Source organism: Pavona decussata, unplaced genomic scaffold (assembly GCF_977016875.1).
Source record: "Pavona decussata unplaced genomic scaffold, jaPavDecu1.1 SCAFFOLD_214, whole genome shotgun sequence".
In the NCBI taxonomy this organism is placed as follows: Eukaryota; Metazoa; Cnidaria; class Anthozoa; order Scleractinia; family Agariciidae; genus Pavona; species Pavona decussata.
In genome coordinates this window covers 707,501-726,428 of record NW_028145619.1, presented here as the reverse complement: position 1 = coordinate 726,428, position 18,928 = coordinate 707,501, and the positions used below count along the sequence as shown (strand labels likewise).

The 18,928-nt window shown below is 37.8% G+C and overlaps 2 protein-coding genes across 2 annotated transcripts in view; both read left to right on the top strand.

Annotated features, from left to right (window-relative positions):
• LOC146460106 (uncharacterized) overlaps nt 1-18,928 on the top strand; it is a 32,961-nt gene that overhangs the window by 2,445 nt on the left and 11,588 nt on the right. The window contains exons 2-5 of the mRNA XM_085088313.1: nt 3,225-4,228; nt 4,432-4,492; nt 6,387-6,511; nt 8,109-9,493. Of these exons, the coding sequence (XP_084944439.1) occupies nt 3,233-4,228; nt 4,432-4,492; nt 6,387-6,511; nt 8,109-8,957 (2,031 nt within the window). The 5' untranslated portion in view covers nt 3,225-3,232 and the 3' untranslated portion in view covers nt 8,958-9,493. The remainder of the gene's footprint in view (nt 1-3,224; nt 4,229-4,431; nt 4,493-6,386; nt 6,512-8,108; nt 9,494-18,928) is intronic.
• LOC146460107 (uncharacterized) overlaps nt 5,497-18,928 on the top strand; it is a 25,020-nt gene continuing 11,588 nt past the window's right edge. The window contains exon 1 of the mRNA XM_085088439.1: nt 5,497-5,568. The gene's annotated coding sequence lies outside the window, so the exon portion shown is untranslated. The remainder of the gene's footprint in view (nt 5,569-18,928) is intronic.

Sequence of the window (18,928 nt, the reverse complement as noted above, 5' to 3'; positions counted from 1 at the left end):
GACTTTTCATGTAAATAATTTATTACATTTGCGCGTGGGTCATTATTGGTATTCGGTCATGTTTGCGATGAAATCAAAACAGATACTCTTATTCGTCATTCTGATCAATCAAATAAACAGTACTCAGAACTTTCACTCGAATAACACTGGTGGAGCGACAACCTACACTCGATCTATCATGTAAACAGTTCATCGCCTTGATCGATCGTATGAGCAGTATTCGGTCATGTTTGTAGTATAAAAACAATACAGGGATACTCTATCGATCCTCTGAACAGTCTGATCTTTCGGATCGTTTATGTGAGCAACTGAACTTACACTCGAGTAAAACTCGTGTAGTGATCTATGAACTATTGAAATATTTTTATCTGACCATTTCTAAGTGGAACGATCTGACTTTTTTGTGGAACGATCTGACTTTACTGTGGAACGTTCTGACCATGGAACAAACTGACCGGATACCGTAAGTCCCATGTAAGCTGAAGCTTTCGGGTCAAAAAAAAAAACTTTGTCAACATTTTAAAGAAAGATTTGGAATGCCTTGAGATGTGAATATTATGAACTTGTACTATGAACTTTTTGTTTTCTATGTGACAGCTTAACGGGCAGTGCATGCAGTTTGACTAAAAAGATCGGAAATGACTGTCAAATGTGTGATCTGTTGGACTGATTAAAATGAAATTGCTTTTAATAGAATTGTCAATTCCAGTGTTTTTTTACCGATAACATGACAGGAGGAGCTAATGGGATGACATCAGTGGTGAGTTGCAAGAACCAGAATTCAAGTTATCAGGGTAAATTTCGATCAAGGGAAACAAAATTTAGTTTGAGTTAGTGAAGAATTCAAGTTATCGGAGTTCGAATTATCTAAGTAAAAGTGACTGAAAAGTATGGTCAAATCCAAGGAAAACGGGAATTAGTTTGAGTTAGTGCGGAGTTCGAGTTATCCGAGTTCAAGTTACCGGGGTTCCACTGTACTTTCCTTGGCTCAAATCAAATTTGCATCGGTAACTCAAACTATATTGTAAACACCATAAAAATGTTGGTCAGTAAACCTTAAAATGTCGAGACATGGCTGATTGACCTGTCAAAATCTTTAATCTCTGTTTATAAGTTGTGTGTCAACCTCTGTACTGCCTTAAGCTGTGCATGTTCTTAAACTTTTGGGGTAATATTTCCAAACTAAATGTTCTCATCAGAAGACTAATATCAAACAAACTTGCTGCAGCAAAGAGATTCAAGATCCCACGGGGGGGCGGGGTTGCATACTTCAGGTAAAAAGTGAAGGGGAGGTACAAATGGAGTCACAAACTAATACCCAGAAATACCCCTTGGACTTAAAATGGAAGCCAAAAAATCCCCTGAACCACAACCCCCCCCCCCCCCCCTCCTCCAAAAAAAAAACAAAAAATTTATTAATTATGATAATAATAATAATAATAATAATAATAATAATAATAATAATAATAATAATAATAATAATAATCTCATGCTGAATTTTTGAACTGTCAAAACCCTCAGAAAAGATTAATTTCTGCTTTATGTACCATAACAATTTTTTTACCGCAAATCTTTGGAATAACTTCAAACAATTCCTGGTGAAATGAAACTACCAAAAAAATATTTAACCCTTTCCCGCCCAAGGGTGCCATATGGCACAAGACGCAATTATGAGCTCAGTATTTGGTGAATTTGTGTCAAATTTGCACAACCAAAAGATCTTTGAAAGATCTATAAATTGAAGGCATAAAATCATGCCCCCCTCCTATATGAGACTTGATTTACCAGCCCTCAAACTTTTGGAATTTTTTTCCTTTGTACGCTAAGGGTCCAGTTGATATCTTACAACAAGCAATGCACTGAGAGCTGTACATTAAACTATAGTTTAGGGGGATACCCAGTATGTACAACGAATAGGAAAATTTTCAATGTTTTTCTTCTTTCCTTTTGGACTTTTCTCACTCTAATATGTGACCTCCTCCATCTCTGTTGGTGTGATTTATAGCACACCCCAGAAAATACCTTTTAAATGGTATATCACATGTGGTCTCCCAGTTCATAGTTAGCGATTTAGAAAAAAATTCGACATTTCCCTCGGGCAGGAAATTCAACAGAATTCCTTTGCACCTTCCTGTCACCTTTAACCTGGAGCGCCCCCTACCTGCCGTAAAGAGGGAAAGACAAAGGGCTTATGTCAATGCTTAGTCCTTTTATTTGGCTGAGTCATAACAGAAAAAAGCTTTTCTTGCCTGAAATAATAGTCACACCTTTTCCTTTTCTGAGGTTAATAATATTGTGTAACACATTAATGTGACATCTCTCAGCAACTATTTATGAAAGGTTGCCAACATCTGCCTTACCCATAATTAAAATGATCATCTTTGTTATGATGAAAAATGAAACAAAGAACTAAACTTTTCTTCTTAAAATACAGAACCTTCAAACATAGTTCGATATTTGTAATAATAATACAGTCAAACTTCCATGTGTGACCACCTCCCATAAGCGACCATCTATCCAAAACACCAAATTTTTCCCAGTCAAAGCCCTATAGTTGGAACCTCCATGAAAGCACCTCTCTTGAGCGATCACGACCACTTTTTGACGTGACAGCATTGTAATTTTCATTGTTCTTAACCTGTTGTAAACAACCACTTGATAGCTGATCTGGAATCCTTGTTGACTGTGGGTACTACCCTACTCAGAATTTTTATACAAACTTTTAGTGACAACTTTGAAATGCTCGTATTATAACTAGGAAAATGAATGCAATTAATTCTCTTTGAATAAGTAGATGTGTCCTCATACTTGTTTCCGAAAGAGACCCCTTCTTGTTCCAATCTTGTAAGTGACCACCTCCAGTAAGCAACCACTTTAACTTAATCTTGGCATTTTGGGTGATTGTTTATGAGAGATTTGACTGTAATAATAATAGTAATAATAATAATAATAATAATAATAATAATAATAATAATAATAATAATAATAATAATAATAATGATATTAGAATCCAATCTAAATTGTATTGTATTACTGTAAAAAAATATCAATAATTAAATTAATATACTGGTTCAAAATCTTTTTCATTTCCAAAAGAAACAAGATTTGTTTTATTTCTTTTTTGGCAATAATGCCAAAGATGTTCAGATGATTTTTGAAGTTCACTTCTCAATAATCGTGTGAAAGTTGATTTTAATATTATAATTATATTTCTCTGATTAAAGAGGAAAACATGCCAAAATTATCAAGTTGCAAAACAGGCCAGAAGCATTCTGACAGTGCAGGGAGTCAGAGGAATCATATTAGGGCTGCCACAGAGGAGAAGAGGTATGAATGCAAAGAGTGTGGCAAGTGTTTCAGTGCAGCTGCATTTCTGAAGAGACATGAAAGAGTCCAAACTGGAGAGAAGCCTTATAAATGCCAACAGTGTGGCAAGTGTTTTAGTGAATCAGGAACTCTAAGGAAACATGACAGAGTCCATACTAGAGAGAGGCCTTATGAATGCAAACAGTGTGGCAAGTGTTTTAGATTTCCAGGAAACCTTAGAATGCATGCAAGGGTCCACACTGGAGAGAAGCCTTATGAATGCAAACAGTGTGGCAAGTGTTTTAGTGAATCAGGAACTCTAAGGATACATGAAAGAGTCCATACTGGAGAGAAACCTTATGAATGCAAACAGTGTGGCAAGTGTTTTAGATTTCCAGGAAACCTTAGAATGCATGCAAGGGTCCACACTGGAGAGAAGCCTTATGAATGCAAACAGTGTGGCAAGTGTTTTAGTGGATCAGGAACTCTAAGGAAACATGAAAGAGTCCATACTGGAGAGAGGCCTTATGCATGCCAACAGTGTGGCAAGTGTTTTAGTGAATCAGGAACTCTAAGGAAACATGAAAGACTCCATACTGGAGAAAAGCCTTACGAATGCAAACAGTGTGGCAAGTGTTTCAGTCGAGCAGAACATCTCAGAAGTCATGAAAGAGTCCATACTGGAGAGAAACCGCATGAATGCAATAAGTGTGGCAAGTGTTTCAAGCACTTAAGAAGTTTAACAAAACACAACAGGGCCCACAAGGGTGCTGTAAATTGTGTTAAGGATACCCTGTCAACTCAAACCTCCTTGCAACACTCTCAGTCAGAAGATGTTAAAAAACACATCTGTTGGATTTGTCAAGAGGAGCTTTGTAGTGAGGCTCTACTTGTTGAACATTATGACAATCACATGACTAGTGTATATATTTTTACTTCCTTGTGACAACTGCTACATGTATTTATGGCTATGTCAGTTAAAGCATTCCATGAAAACAGATAATGACTGATGAAATGTTTACCACATTCTATAAGTCAAGGGTAACAGCTGCAAAAAGCATGAAACTTTCAGTTGCAGAGATACAGTTGAACTCTGTTGTGTGAACACTTGCTTTGTTATTGCAGCGGTTACCAATAACATGCGACCTTTTGCCTTCAACAGAGCTGAATAAAGTTGACTTTTGTGGTATGTCCTTGAACAAAGAACAGCCATTGCCAGGAATTCTGACAATATTCCAGGCAATTTTGACGAGATTCCAAGATTAGCTTTTGACAGGTGATGAAAATTGTCCGGCTGGTGTGTGAGTTAACTAGCAAGTTATCCTGTGTATTGAAAATTAAACAAGACAATGTCCTCAAAAATAAATGATTCCCATTCCTTATAATTAAATTGGCTCTTGTATCAATTTTTTCTATAAATTTTATTTTGTCTTCTTGTTTCAGGTAAAGTTGTCAGTTTTTTGGCACTGCTGCCTGCTGTTTAGGTCTTGTCACAATCAACAATATTGTCATGGGTTTTTTGTTGATTGATATGTGCAATGTAACTGATGTGCAATCATGGGAGCACGGGAAAGTCTGCTGTGTAGTCGATTAATCCACAATATAGGCAGACTAGAATTCGTTATTTCTAAACTAGAATAGTTTAAAATATCATCAAAAGTTTCAGTTTATTGTTTTTGCCATAACTTGTACAAATGCAAAAAAAAAAACTACTTATTTAAACACTAATGACGAGGAAGCCCAAGGGAAGCCACCGGGCTTATAAGTTCCCTTTCTTTAGTGTACCGTAGTTTTTTTTTTTTAATTTTTCCGTCGGACAAAGTAAGCCTCAGTGCCAGAGGATTTTTTTCGCGGTTTTCGGTTCCAGTCCAAGTCTCTTTCTATTTTAATTAATATGACCCTCGGTATTGGAGGTCTCGTTGCACGCAGGAGAAAACCTCTGGTAGCCAAAGTAGGCAGAGGTATACTAAGCTCACCAAGGAAAAAAGTGAATTCTCTAATTTACGCGCGAGGAACCTTAACATCTTCATAAACTGAATTTAGAATATCGAACTAGTAAAATTTGCCTCCTGTGTCCCTCCCTGCTGGTTTCTGACAAGAAATCCAACGGATAAAATCCTCAAGTCCAGTCCGACTTTACACGAAGCTAAGTAACCGCGCACTTTCCACGCTTTGTCAAACAACATCAATCGAAGACTGTTTATGCGCGTGTGTGGTAGGTTGTGATCGGGTAACTAAGCGGCACGATTTCTTTTATCGAAGGTAAGGCAAGCTTTTCAGTGTATTTTCAGCCACATAAGAAGTCTTTGGGTGATTCCATTAATCGAATAGAGACGAGGATAGAGTGCTTTTTAGGTACAAATGATGGTTTTTTAGGTAAAATAGAAACTCTTAACTTGAAGTCCCTGCTTACTGGAGTTCCCCTGTATTTGACCCCACTTTCAAGTCGTCGATTTTTTGCTAAACTAGCTCGAGTTATACAGTAGAACCCCGGATACTTGAATTCTGAGGGGAGATGAAAAACGGCTAGAAACTGCTCGAGTTATCGGGGTAGATCGAAAATTCGACTTTTCGTGTAAATAATTTACAGTTTATTGATTATCAGCACTTTAGTATGCAACACAGGGCAAATTAAACTTACTCGCATCAGAAACTGTAAGTCCCTTGTAAGCTGAGGCTTTTGGGTGAAAAAAACTTTGATCTCCATGTTGACTGTAAATACTATGCTACTCAGAATTTATAAGGAACTTTTAGTGACCACCTAGCACTGCTTGTACAATAACTAGAGAAATGTCTGCAATAAATTATTTTGAAATAAGTAGATGTGTCAGACTTGTTCCTATAAGAGACCTGTTCTGGTTCGACTCTTGTAAGTGACCACCTCCAGTAAGCGACCACTTTATCTTGGCATTTTGGGTGATTTTTTTAGGAGGTTCGACTGTTACTATAATAATAATAACTAGTCATAATCAGAGATTAGCGAGATACATTCGACCATTTGGAAAAAGGAAATAACATGAACTGCCAGATATTTTCACAAGTTTATTAAAATCGCCAAAAAAATGTTATCAATGTATAAGCCAATGTTTATTATATAATGACTATTTGGTGTGCTTGCTTGTCAAGTTTGACCTTCTCTTTGTGTTTGGTGTGCTTGCTTGTCGAATTCTGGACTGTGCTTCCTTGCTGTGTGGACTGTTATCAGGTAAGTTGCATTGTTTACGTTTGAAGTTAGAGTTATTGGCATTTGGAATCTTGCTAAAGCATATCAATATGTTCATTTGAATAACGGAGGTTTTGCCCCCTGTTGAGTTTGCCCCCCACATTGCCCTTCAACCTTACAAATCAACAGAGTTCGCCCCATCAGTGCATTGAATTCAATCGCTTATTTTAGTCAAATTTCAAAAGCACATAAAATAAGAGATGATATTGGTTATGACTTTCACAGAGTTAATGTGGCTCCTAAAGGAGTCACTGGGCTCTTTGGATTTTATTGAACTTGGGGGACGAATTCAATATACCAACGGGTCTAACTCGATTGAAGGCAAGGGTCGAACTCGAAAAGTGGGGGATGAACTTGAACGAGTTGAACTCAACATGGGGCGAAACCTCCTGCTACCATTCATTTCCTTCGTTTCTAGTGGGGGTCAAGTTTCAGGTTCTTGCATCGCGTTTAGTGTGCTTTGCTGGACGGCTTTGCTTGCTTAGGTAAGTTGCGTTTTTTAAGTCAGAAAGAAAACTGATAGGTTAGATTTATCGACGCCTTCACGAAGTGTGTACGACTGTGAAGACACACAAATAAGCTTGGCCTAGTGTTGTCTACCCGTTTCACTACAAGAAACCAACGCTGCCTAGCATTCAATAAATCAAGAGACAAGTTGCGTAGTTTCAGCAAAATATATAACATTTATTTTCGGAGATGTGTAGGCATTGATAAATCTGACCAATGCTGCCTTGTGCTGAATAAATCAAGAGACAAGTTGCGTAGTTTCAGCGAAACATATATTATTTACTTTTGGAGATGTGAATACGTCGATAAATCTAACCTGTAAATTTTCTAACTTAAGCAGCACAACTTAACTAAGAGAGCACAGCTGTCCAGCAAGGACACCAAATGCGATGTAAGAATGTGAAACTCGACTCCCGCTAGAAGCAAAGGAAATGAACATTTAAAAGCTTTCGCAAGATTCCAAAAGCCATTAACTCTAACTTCAAACGTAAACAATGCAAGTTATTTGGTAACAGTCCACACAGCAAGGAAGCACAGTCCAGAATTCGACAAGCAAGCACACCAAACATGAAGAGAAGGTCAAACTCTACAGGTAAGCACACCAAAAGCGAAGAGAAGGTCAAACTCTACAAGCAAGCAAACCAACCTGCGAGGCAAAACGTGAAACTCGACTCCTATTAGAACCAAAGCACAAGGTCGATGGAAATGACGTCATTTGCCCCTGAATAATTTTTCAGGGGAAGGGGGGCAAACTGGTGTCAATAAATACAGTTTCCAAAAGTGTCGATTTCAACTAGATTATGAACGCCTTCCTTGTCAAATGCAATAATAATAATACAACCCAAATTACATTGTTTTGTATTACTGTAAAAAAATATGAATGATTAAATTAATATGCTAGTACTAAATTTTTTTTCCAGTAGAAACAAGATTTGTTTTATTTGTTTTTATTTTTTTTGCCAAGCAAAGCTAAAGATATTGAGATAATTATTTTAATAATACTTCTCAATTTAATCTTCTGAAAGTTGATTTTAATTATTTATATTATTATTTTTTTATCCTGATTAAACAGGAAAACATGCCAAGAATATTGAGGTGCAAAAGCGGCCATAAGCATTCTGACAGTGCAGGGAGTCAGAGGAATCATGTGAGGGATCCCACAGAGGAGAAAATTAATGAATGTAAACACTGTGGTAAGTGTTTTAGTGTAGCAGGGAACCTAAGAAGGCATGAAAGAGTCCATACTGGAGAGAAGCCTTATGAATGCAACCAGTGTGGCAAGTGTTTTAGTCAAGTAGGACATCTTAGGAATCATGAAAAAGTCCATTCTGGAGAGACGCGTTTTAAATGCAAACAGTGTGGCAAGTGTTTCAGTCAAGCAGGACATGTGAGGGAACATAACAGAGTCCATACTGGAGACAAGCCGTATGAATGCAAACAGTGTGGCAAGTGTTTTAGTGTAGCAGGGAACCTAAGAATGCATGAAAGAGTCCATACTGAAGAGAAGCCTTATGAATGCAAACAGTGTGGCAAGTGTTTTAGTTTAGCAGGGAACCTAAGAAAACATGAAAGAGTCCATACTGGAGAGAAGCCTTATAAATGCAAACAGTGTGAGAAGTGTTTCAGTCAAGCAGGACATCTGAGGAAACATAAGAGCGTCCATACTGGAGAGAAGCCTTATGAATGCAACCAGTGTGGCAAGTCTTTTAACTACTTGGGAAGTTTAAGAAAACACAACAGAGCCCACCAGGGGGCTGTAAATTGTGTTAAGGATACCCTGTCAACTCAAACCTCCTCTTTGCGACACTCTCAGTCAGAAGATGTTGAAAAACACATCTGTTGGATTTGTCAAGAGGAACTTTGTAGTGACGCTCTGCTTGTTGAACATTATGAAAACCACATGACTAGTGTATCGATTTGAATTTGTTATGATACCTGTTACTTCTAATTACCATCAACAACTCACTCAAGAAGGCTGGTTTACTAACTTAGAACAAATGCTATTCATCTGTTGCCTTCAACTACCTGCACCATACAAACGACTTATTGACAACATCAATGAAACAAACAAACAATAGACCCCAAGACTTTTGACTAACAAAAGACAGATCGAAATACACCAATCACTTTTCACAGTCTTCACAGCCAATAACATCATGGCTTACTGACAAACCACCAATCACATCTCAATTTTGTTGACCAATCTCTGTTAACAACCAGAGACATACATACCATCTGCTGACTTTCCACAATTCACTTGACCATGAAGATGACTTCTGCTCAAGTGAAGGCCACCCCAAACAGTCCTTGTCAGGACTGTACTCACCCGGAAGATTAGAATTTACGTACTCATGACATGTATTTATAACTCTCAGTTTAAACATTCCGTTAAAACAGAATAATGGCTGATGAAATGTTAACCATATTCTATAAGACAAGCATAAAAGCTGTCAAAAAGTATGAAACTGCCATTTGCAGAGACACAGTTGAACCCAGTTATGTGAACACTTCCTTTGTTATTGCAGTGGTTACCAATAACATGCGACCTTCTGCCTTCAACAGAGCTGAATAAAGTTGAGTTTTAGTGTATGTCAGTGAACATAGAACAGCCATTGCCATGAATTTTGACAAGATTCCAGGCTAAGAGAACAAACAATTGACAATTATTCTTAACCTTTTAACAGGTTTGTAATCTAGTTTAAGTTAAACAACCCGCCTTGATTAGCTTTGCTATATGCGGGTTGTACATTTTTCTAATTTGTTAAATTTTAAATTATTGAAAAATAAAATGATTGATTGATTGATTGTGATGAAAATTGTCCAGTAGGTGTGTGAGTTAAGAAGCAAATTATCCTGTGCAGTGACAACAATACAGTGTCCTCAAAAATAAATGATACCTACATGTATTCCTTAAGTTTTAATTGATGATTTTAATTGATATCAACTTTTTTCGATAAATGTTACCTTTTTGTTGCAGGTAAAATTGTCAATTTCTTGGCTCTGCTGCCTGTTTAGGTCTTGTCACAATTAATAATAATGTTATGGGTTTTTCCTTGATTGATATCCTGTGCAATGCAACTTTAGCCAGCTCTTTTGAAGGTGGAAGGTTGCATGTTTTTGCAGCTCATGTATTTTTTATGTGCTTATGCAATCGTTTTATCTTGCCCCATAAGTTTCCATAATGGCATGCAGGTTTGACTGTAGAGTTTAATTATTAAATAAACACCTCAAGCCTGCTTTTATATCAAAGGATAATGTGTGGAGCTGAAAGAATGTCTGAAAAATGAATAGTAAGTCGAGAACTGAACCTTTTGGATAACTGCAACATTTTCGAGGACAATGTTTAAGGCCTGGGCATTATTTTTTGATATACATATACCAGCAAGCCAGAAAGGTGTTTAAGTATTTTAGAACACACTGACTGATTTCTGAAATGTGCATAATTTACTATGGAAAAGACAAAGCAGCCAGTGGTGGCAAGGGTGTAATTGCAGCGTAATAAGTGTAAGCTAACCAGTGTTCTAAACTTTATTAGATGATTAGATGTAACAACTAAGGCCCCAAATTTTGACATATTTTCTTTTTTCCTGGTCGAAAAAATTGGACAACCGTTACCAAATAAGATGACTGCAAAAGTCTGACAAACACTGTAAGACTTTGTACCATGTGACATGTTTTGGCCAATAGGAACGTTTCAGTGGGTTATAATTAAAGGGGCCAAAGCAAAACCATTGTAAGTGATGAGGTTGCATTGGTATCCAAATTTCTCTGAGTTTTGTCTTATTTGGCATGCATAATTTTATAGACTAGCTCTTGTGTCAGGAACACAGTTCCATATCAACTTTGTGATCAGGTTGAGGGTTCGAATTTGCCCATAAAGCTTACGACTTTTGCCTAGAAGTTGATCCAACTGTCAAGTGATGTTTGAAATGATACTAAACTAAAGTTCTAAACAGACTTTATCACATTAAAGTAATAAAAACTTCTGTTAGCTTTAAAGAGAGAAGAAAAGAAGTCATTTCAAGCATCTCTTAACGGTTGGTTCAGGTTTTAGGCTAAATCCATAAGCTACTTTGGTGAATTCGGGCTTTACCTCGGTGTAAGAACCTGATAAACTCACAGCTGACGTAAATCAATGGAAACAAAAACAAAAACGTCAAAACAATACAGAGAAGGAAAGCAATAACCTACAACACAAACCAAAAAACTATTACGTTCTTACACCAAGGTAAACCCTGAATTTGAGCCCCCAAATCACAAAGCATACAGGGAACCATGTTGCGACCCAAGAACCGGTCTGTATGCTTGTCAAATTAGAGGGAATTCAGAGAAATTTAGAAGCCAAGATCAAATCACCACTTTGGTTGGTTTTGCGCCAGGTCCTTAAAGGGACAGTATCACGCTATTTTTAGTAACACATCGAAAATCGGAAAGATGCTATTCGGTTGATAGCAGCCAAGATATAATGACAAAAGTCCATTAAAAGACTATCAGAATGCAAAGAAACTATCCACGGATTTTGTCGCCGGCAGATGACCAAGATAGAGAGGGGTTCAAATTTGAAAACGTGTGGCAGACGTTTTCAAATTTTGCTGTTGTAACGCACTAAAAATCGCTGGTTGTACTTTATTTTGGTTCAACCTTTCGTCTTAGAATCACTATTAATATTTCTTTAAATTAGCGACTGAGAAATTAATTAACATAGTGTTCAAAGTTTAAATTTAGTGAACTTTGGCCGAAAATCATGATATCTCCCATCGATCTCCCATGATACTGCCCCTTTAAATGTTAAATAGCACCTACAATACTACAACACTGGTTTGTGATAATTATAGATGCCAGTTTGACAGGTATCTGTCAGGGAGAGTTCCATTGAAGGCAAAAGCCATGGTTTTCTACACGTAATTTAGACTTAAAGCTATTCCTCGTTTTACGAAAACCATATTAAACGAAGAATTTATTAACAAAGAAGGAATGCTTGTAAGATATTTGAGCCTTTGGTATGAAAGTATTGTTACGTTCTTGTTTTGTTCCTAGCTGTTAGGTTTGTTTACAGGCTCAACTTTAAAAACTGCACAATGTATAAAGTCGGTTCTTATTGAATATAGTTACTCATTCTCTTAAACAGCAGAAGGCCTCCGTGTAACTGATGTGAACATGCATATCCCCAAGACTGTTCTCCGTGAATTTTATCTCGTAGTAGTTTGTAGAATTTCTTTCCGCGTGACCCATATGTTTGGGAACTCTAGTTTTACTGAAGCAGAAATTAAATGCAGGTTACTTAACTATTGCGTCCGTAATGTCAAAGATTCAACAAGTCTTCTGTTGCAGTTGTTAATAAAGTTTTGTGCTATCAGAATCTTCTGTTACTGTTTCATCACTTTCAGCAGAACAGTGCCGCTTCCTGTTTACTCCTCGTGGGTAACAAAAATGCACGAACACATCGATTGAATTATTGCCAATGAAAACCAACTCATATGGTCAAAATGAAGCACGGGAGTCGAAATTAATTTTGAAACCTTTTTCTGTTTGTTTTATTCATTTCTGATGGCTGCACCCTTGCAATGGGCATTTAAAACAACAACAGTGCTAAGTGGCATTGTCAATTTTCGTGCTCTTTCTAGTGTATCTGCTTTTCACAGTTTGGAATTTGCTGGGTGATTTCCAACTGTGCTTTTGTTGAATTTTTGACAGTTTCGTTTTTTGTGTTGTCAATGAAATAATATCCGATGGTTTCCTTTCAGCTGTCTAATCAAATCCAAGCGCTGTGGGAGGTGGAGTCGTTAGCGTAAAAGTGGTATTTCCAGCTCTGCTTTGTCCAGCTGCAGTAGTTTGATTGGTCAATTGAAAGGAAAGCCTTCAAAGACTGAGATAAAATACATGGTAATAGTAATTCCAATGTCGTTGAAAACGTAACACTACAGCGACATGATAGAGACCAAACCGAGCAGTAAAAAATGCAACCGTGGACAGCTGTTTCGATCTGGTTGCCTCTTTTCAGCACAGTGCAGCACAGCAAAAAGTAGAACAACCAACGCGGGTCAGTTATCTACCAAATGCACATAGGCTTAAATGCAGACGTTTTCCCACGTCATAGCGCGCGACTACGAACAATAAACAAAGCATCTGAAACACAACATTTTGAAAAACATAGATTTCATTTTGTTACTTTGTATATACCTTTTCGATATTCTAAAGTAAGCCCGCCGGACCACTGATGACAAATTTGTTGAACGAAGTCGCATTGCAAGTAAATGCACTTTTATGAACTAAGAGAAAAAATTTGCCTTCGTCATAGCGCGTGACTACGAACAATGAACAAAGCATCCGAAACACAACATTTTGAAAAACATACATTTCGCTTTGTTACATTGTATATACCTTTTCGATACTGTACGGTAAGCCACTGCTCACTAACTGTCGTTGAACGAAGTCGCTTCGCGAGTAAACGCACATTTATGAACTAAGAGAATAAATTTAGACGGACGAAACTTTCGACCAAAGATTGCAGTTTCTGCGTATTAACTCGTTTAAAACTCTTCCTAATTTTGCCGAGCAAAGTTCAGTCCGATGTGTTTTATCAGTAAAGGTTTGCTTTATTCATTTGCTTTGAAATTCTTACGAGTGAGTTCGACATCTTCCTGAACTGAATTTGAAAATAAGCTTATCGCGCCTCTCATCGCGGGAATTCCGTAGAAACTATCTATCCACGAAGACACAAAAAATTGCCAAGAAGGCGGTTGACAATCAGGCACTTTCTGAAAATTTTAATTATTAATACCCTCGTTCATACTGTTTCGAGCCAAAGAAGCTCAACATTGTCAGTCTAGAATATTTTAAAAGCTGACCTGGAAAACGCCGACGTTGTCAACTATAGAATTGGACGAATAATTCACCATATTCTTATCGCTGTAGAAAAAGCAATCCATACATGTGAGCCAATTATATCTTTATGTTCTCCAACTTTTCTTCGTTCAGCTTGAAAATTTCAGAAACCAAATCCTTACCGAACAATATTTCGGCTATGAATAAGAATGAACTAACAATATCAACTGAAAAAAACATGAGTAGTTTGGCAAACGAGGAAATTAACTTAAAACTTTCCTCAGAGAAAAACACTCGCAAAATATGTCGTGTAAACAATTTCATGAGACGCTCATTTAGATCCTAAAGAAGAATGACGCATTTATTGACCCACCCACTATACTTAAAAAAAAAAGAATTTACCTTGAAAGAACGTATCAAAGTAAACGGATAAATAAAAATGTGGAAACTTGAAACTTTGTTCTCCTCTTTCCTTTCAACACTTTTCCTTTGATAATACATTGTTTATTACAACTTGTGAATATTAATTTCAATAATACTTATTATAACTTCACAGTGCGCGTTTTATAAGTTTCATGTCGTTTCATTATCCGCCTCAGTTATCTCACCAACTATTTAATGTACAACATTAATGCAAAATTAAGATAAATAAAATAAATAAGGCAACTTAGCAACGAGATAGGTAAAGGAGCCTTTAAATCCCCGTTCATTTTCACTTGCGATTTGGAATGGTGGAAGCGCGGGAAAATGCTTTGGGACCCAGGCTACATTCATCAGTGACCCCGAGGAAACAATGTTTAGGGTAAAAACAACACTTACAGATAGCATTTTGGGTAGTATAGTGTTTTTTTATACCAAAGATGGCTATATTGTGTGGTAGTGAATAAAACAGCCTTTCCCTGTCGTTATTTTGGTGGCTTGCTGGCTTCTTCCTAGCTCAGTTTCCCTTATAAACGATTGGCGGAGAGGCTTGTTACGTTTGGGCTTGCATGGGAGGCAGTACCGAAACCAAGCAGTACAAATCTTAGACACCTAAAGTCTTGCACGTTTTCTTCTCATTTCTTCGAGGAAAATATCGGCCTTGTGAGTGCATACGCCCTTCACTTACAGTGTATTACAGTTCGTGTTTACTTGAAATAAAGACAATGTTAGTCTGAGGCCGAAATTTGAAAAACGAAATAAACACCCCCTCCCCCCCTTCATATAAACGCCCCTTTCGAATTGCGCCCCCATCTCGACCCAGAAAATTAAATAAGCCCCCCGGGCGCTAATTTGAGAATTTAAGGTGTATCCCTCATGCTCTTTGATTCGTTCCTGTATTGGCTGGGCCGCCCTGTTTTGCCGATGTAGATTTTGCCGCATTCGTTCGTTTTGCTGCTTAGACGGATGAGCCACGTCCTTAAGATGAACCAAATGTGACCTAGGTGTGGTGTCAGATTTAAAGTCTGTTTCAATGCGTTGCTGTTGTAGGCAGCGGCGGAGAGGCCCGCAAAGTCCCTCTGGCTAAGTAAGGTAGAATCGCTGTGTACTTTTAAACTCAGCCGCAGACTCTCTAGGTGCCGGTCTACGGGTCTTGGTCAGCTTCTTCAAAAAGACGAAAGGACAACCATTTAAAACAAAAACAGATGACAAATGTTTCTTCACCTTAGAGAGAGCTGATGGCCGTGTCACAAGGCGTGTGGCCAGGTCATACAAGCACTTGACAATACCTCGTGTTACTGATTGAGGGTGATGTGAATATGCTAGGTATTGATCATTGTGTGTCAGTTTTGTGTCGATTCTGGTGATAAGGCGGCCGTCTGGTTCTAATAAAACTAACGTGCTTAGGGAAGCGATCTTACTGTCTGTTTCGGTCTCAATGATGAAATGGATCGAGGGCTGCTGGCTGGTGAGATGTTGCAGATAGTTGTTAACACAACCTTGGTCCAAGATGGTGAAAGTGTAACCTGCGTAGCGCTTCCAGATCCCTGACTTAACGGAGTGTGTAGACGTTAGTAATAACAGCAGAAACTGGTCTACCCATAGCAAAAGAGATAAATTTAGAATTTTTTAGTTCATGCCAAAAGGAAAATTATCCCCGGTCCCACAAAAACAAAGTGACTGCTGTAGTAATAGTATTTTGTGATGATAACGGATAGCAGCTAACTAAAGCAGTAGGTAGGTAGATAAGACTTACAAGAGGCTAACAGTAACTAAAATTACTGACGAACTTGTGGCCCTGTAAAAAAGGCAAAAATTCAAATCAAATCAAATGAAAATCCCACTCAGCAGGCAAAGAGACGAAACCTTTGAGGGTGCTTAGTTTACGCTATTTTATTTTGTTTAAAACCTGATAAAGATGCTAAAGGGCGTCTTTACTTCCACAGAAACGAAAAGCCGCTGTGATATTTATAAACGCCTCTTTTGATCAAGAAGGAAAAAGAGAAGAAACTTAACATTAGAAGGTCTAATTTTTTAAAAAATGAAAAGTAAAGATCCCGGTTCAAACATGATGAAAGAAAGTAGTCGTCTTAGTTTCGGGAGTCTCAGGTTTCCCAACAACCCAAAACAGTGAACATTACACCCGCAAAGGTTTTGTTTTCTCATCTTTCTCAACTGAATATAATGATAGTATATTCTAGTATCATAAAGTCTATAAATCATACACCGTATTCACAAATGGCGGATGCGCGGGAAAAAACTGGCACTAGGCATCAAAACGAGGCGTTTTAGGATAAACAAAAAATAATTTGCCTGCGAGTACAAGCTCACAGAGAGAATATTTAGCCGATAAGCTCTTAAACAGCAAGTTTTTCAGATCGCTGGTTTTATTCCGAACGAGAGAGGTCTAGTGTTTCTTGGTTCGTTTCTTGTAGCAATCCCAAATGCAAAATAGACGATCACGGAAACAAATCGGTTAGAGTTTTTGTTTCCGAAGGATTCAACTTTCGAGCGCAGATGGAATAGAGATACTACAGAAGTTTGTTTGTTATGTCTTTCGGAATCCGATGGTAAGATAGGCCTTGAAACTGAAACAAAATGAACATACAAAAGGATGCATTTCTAACGAGAGTTGTGGCGTGATCAACTTCGTATCGGACGTTCCGAGCGCAAGAGAGACTACACTGAACCATTTGTCTAAACCGCTATAATACCAAGAAAAAAAAAGACGAAGACGATAACGAAAAGACGTGAAGGATGTGGAGAGAAACGGCTGGACGAATAATTTAAAAAGAAGCAACAGGTGAAACAAGACTTGTCTGTTTCGATTCATTTATATTGTAGCCGTACTGTAAACAACAAGCAGAGAATGCAGTCCCCTCAAAATTCATAATTTGTTAAATCAATCAAGTCATCAAAATCCAACTGTTTAATAATGGAACAAGCTCAGAAGAAACATTTCTTGCCTGAATGAGAAAACTGTAATCCGCGAAACAGGCCAGGGACTAGAGAACACAGCATTGTGGCTTTTTAACCGGCATTTCGGTTGAAATCATTAAAGATTTGCCTACTTAATTAGGTAATTTGTCAGAATTAGATTATCGTATTTCGCTTTACACTGGGTTCCTAAACTTGCCATTCTTTGTAATGCAGTTACAATATAACGCATTTGAGAGTGACATTCCTGAATTTCCTTGCAGGATCGTTTTCTTAAAATTGATACCTTACTTCCAGTAGTTCCTCTTGACTTTGGTAACTGCCACATTTTCAATGACTTGCATGAATCTTGGCCAATCTTGCGATGCACGATATCCTTTTTTATTCGGGGGAAAAGCGCCTAAATAGATTGTACCGAAATATTTCAGTCTTGGCTCACATATTGCTCCCTTAGTTAAACTTTTCTTTTAGTAGCTTCCCTCCACCTCCTTTTGTTTTCGCTTTTTAGGCATTAGAACTGTTCACAATAGTAGGAGTCGGTTTCTGTAGCTTTTGTGATCGGAACTTCCGAGTAGTAATCACATGCACGCAACCCTCTTTGGAACTGCGTCCGTTTGTAGATTCATTTTCTTTCCTTCGAAACCTGTTTTAATTCTCTTTCCAAAAAAATACATTGAATAAACCTTTGTGGCTCCTGCTAGAGTGAAGATCTTTCTAACAACTTTTCATATTTTCTGTAGACATTACACTCGAAGGTTTGAAACAAACGATCTAACTCAGTTTTTTTCCCATGAGTGTCTAGTTTGCATTTGAGATTGCTACAAGAAGCCAACCAATAAATAATAAACACTAGAACTTGAACTCGTTCGGACTAAGTGATCAGAAAAACTGAATTTTTAGAAACTCAGCACTTATCGACCCTCTAGAAGCTTGCATTCGCTGGAAATTTTTTTTGTTTATCCTAAAACGCCTCGTTTTGATGCGTAGTGCCAGTCTTTTCCGCGCGTGTCCGCCATTTGTGAATACGGTGTATTGGTAGCTTCATTACGGAATTAAGACATACACTCGATCAAACAAGTTTAGGGCATTCAGTCGACTGTTACTTATGACCCACACTGGGTTATAAACGATCAGTAACGAGATCATGTTCAGGACCAATCCGGGACATAGATTTTAATTTACCGGCTGCTTTACTGCCTTGCTATGGTGTTTTACACCTCCTGAACCATGATTGAAAAACTCGATTTTTGTGACACAAGCAGGCAGACAGCATCAAATTTGCCTTCAAAATTTACTCTGAGTCGTCCTAACGTTCCCATGGGACCACGGGAAAGTTTGCTGTGTAGGCTAAACGACATCAATTAATCCACTATGCAGACTAGAATTTGTTATTTCTAAACTAAAATAAGACAGCGTCAAAAGTGAGAAAAGCCAGTTCCCTCTCTTTAGTTCACTGTAGTTTTTTAAACTGTTCCGTCAGAGGCTTTTCTTTCCCGGTTTTCGGGTCCGGTCAAAGTCTCTTTCTATCTTTATTAATATGACCCTCGGTCTTGGAGGCCTCATTGCGCGCGGGAGAAAACCTCTGGTAACCAAAGTAGGCAAAGGTATACTAAGCTCACAAAGGAAAAAAGTAAATTCTCTAATTTGCGCACGAGGAACCGTTATACCTCCATAATCTGGAGGAATTTCGAACTCGTAAAATAAATATTA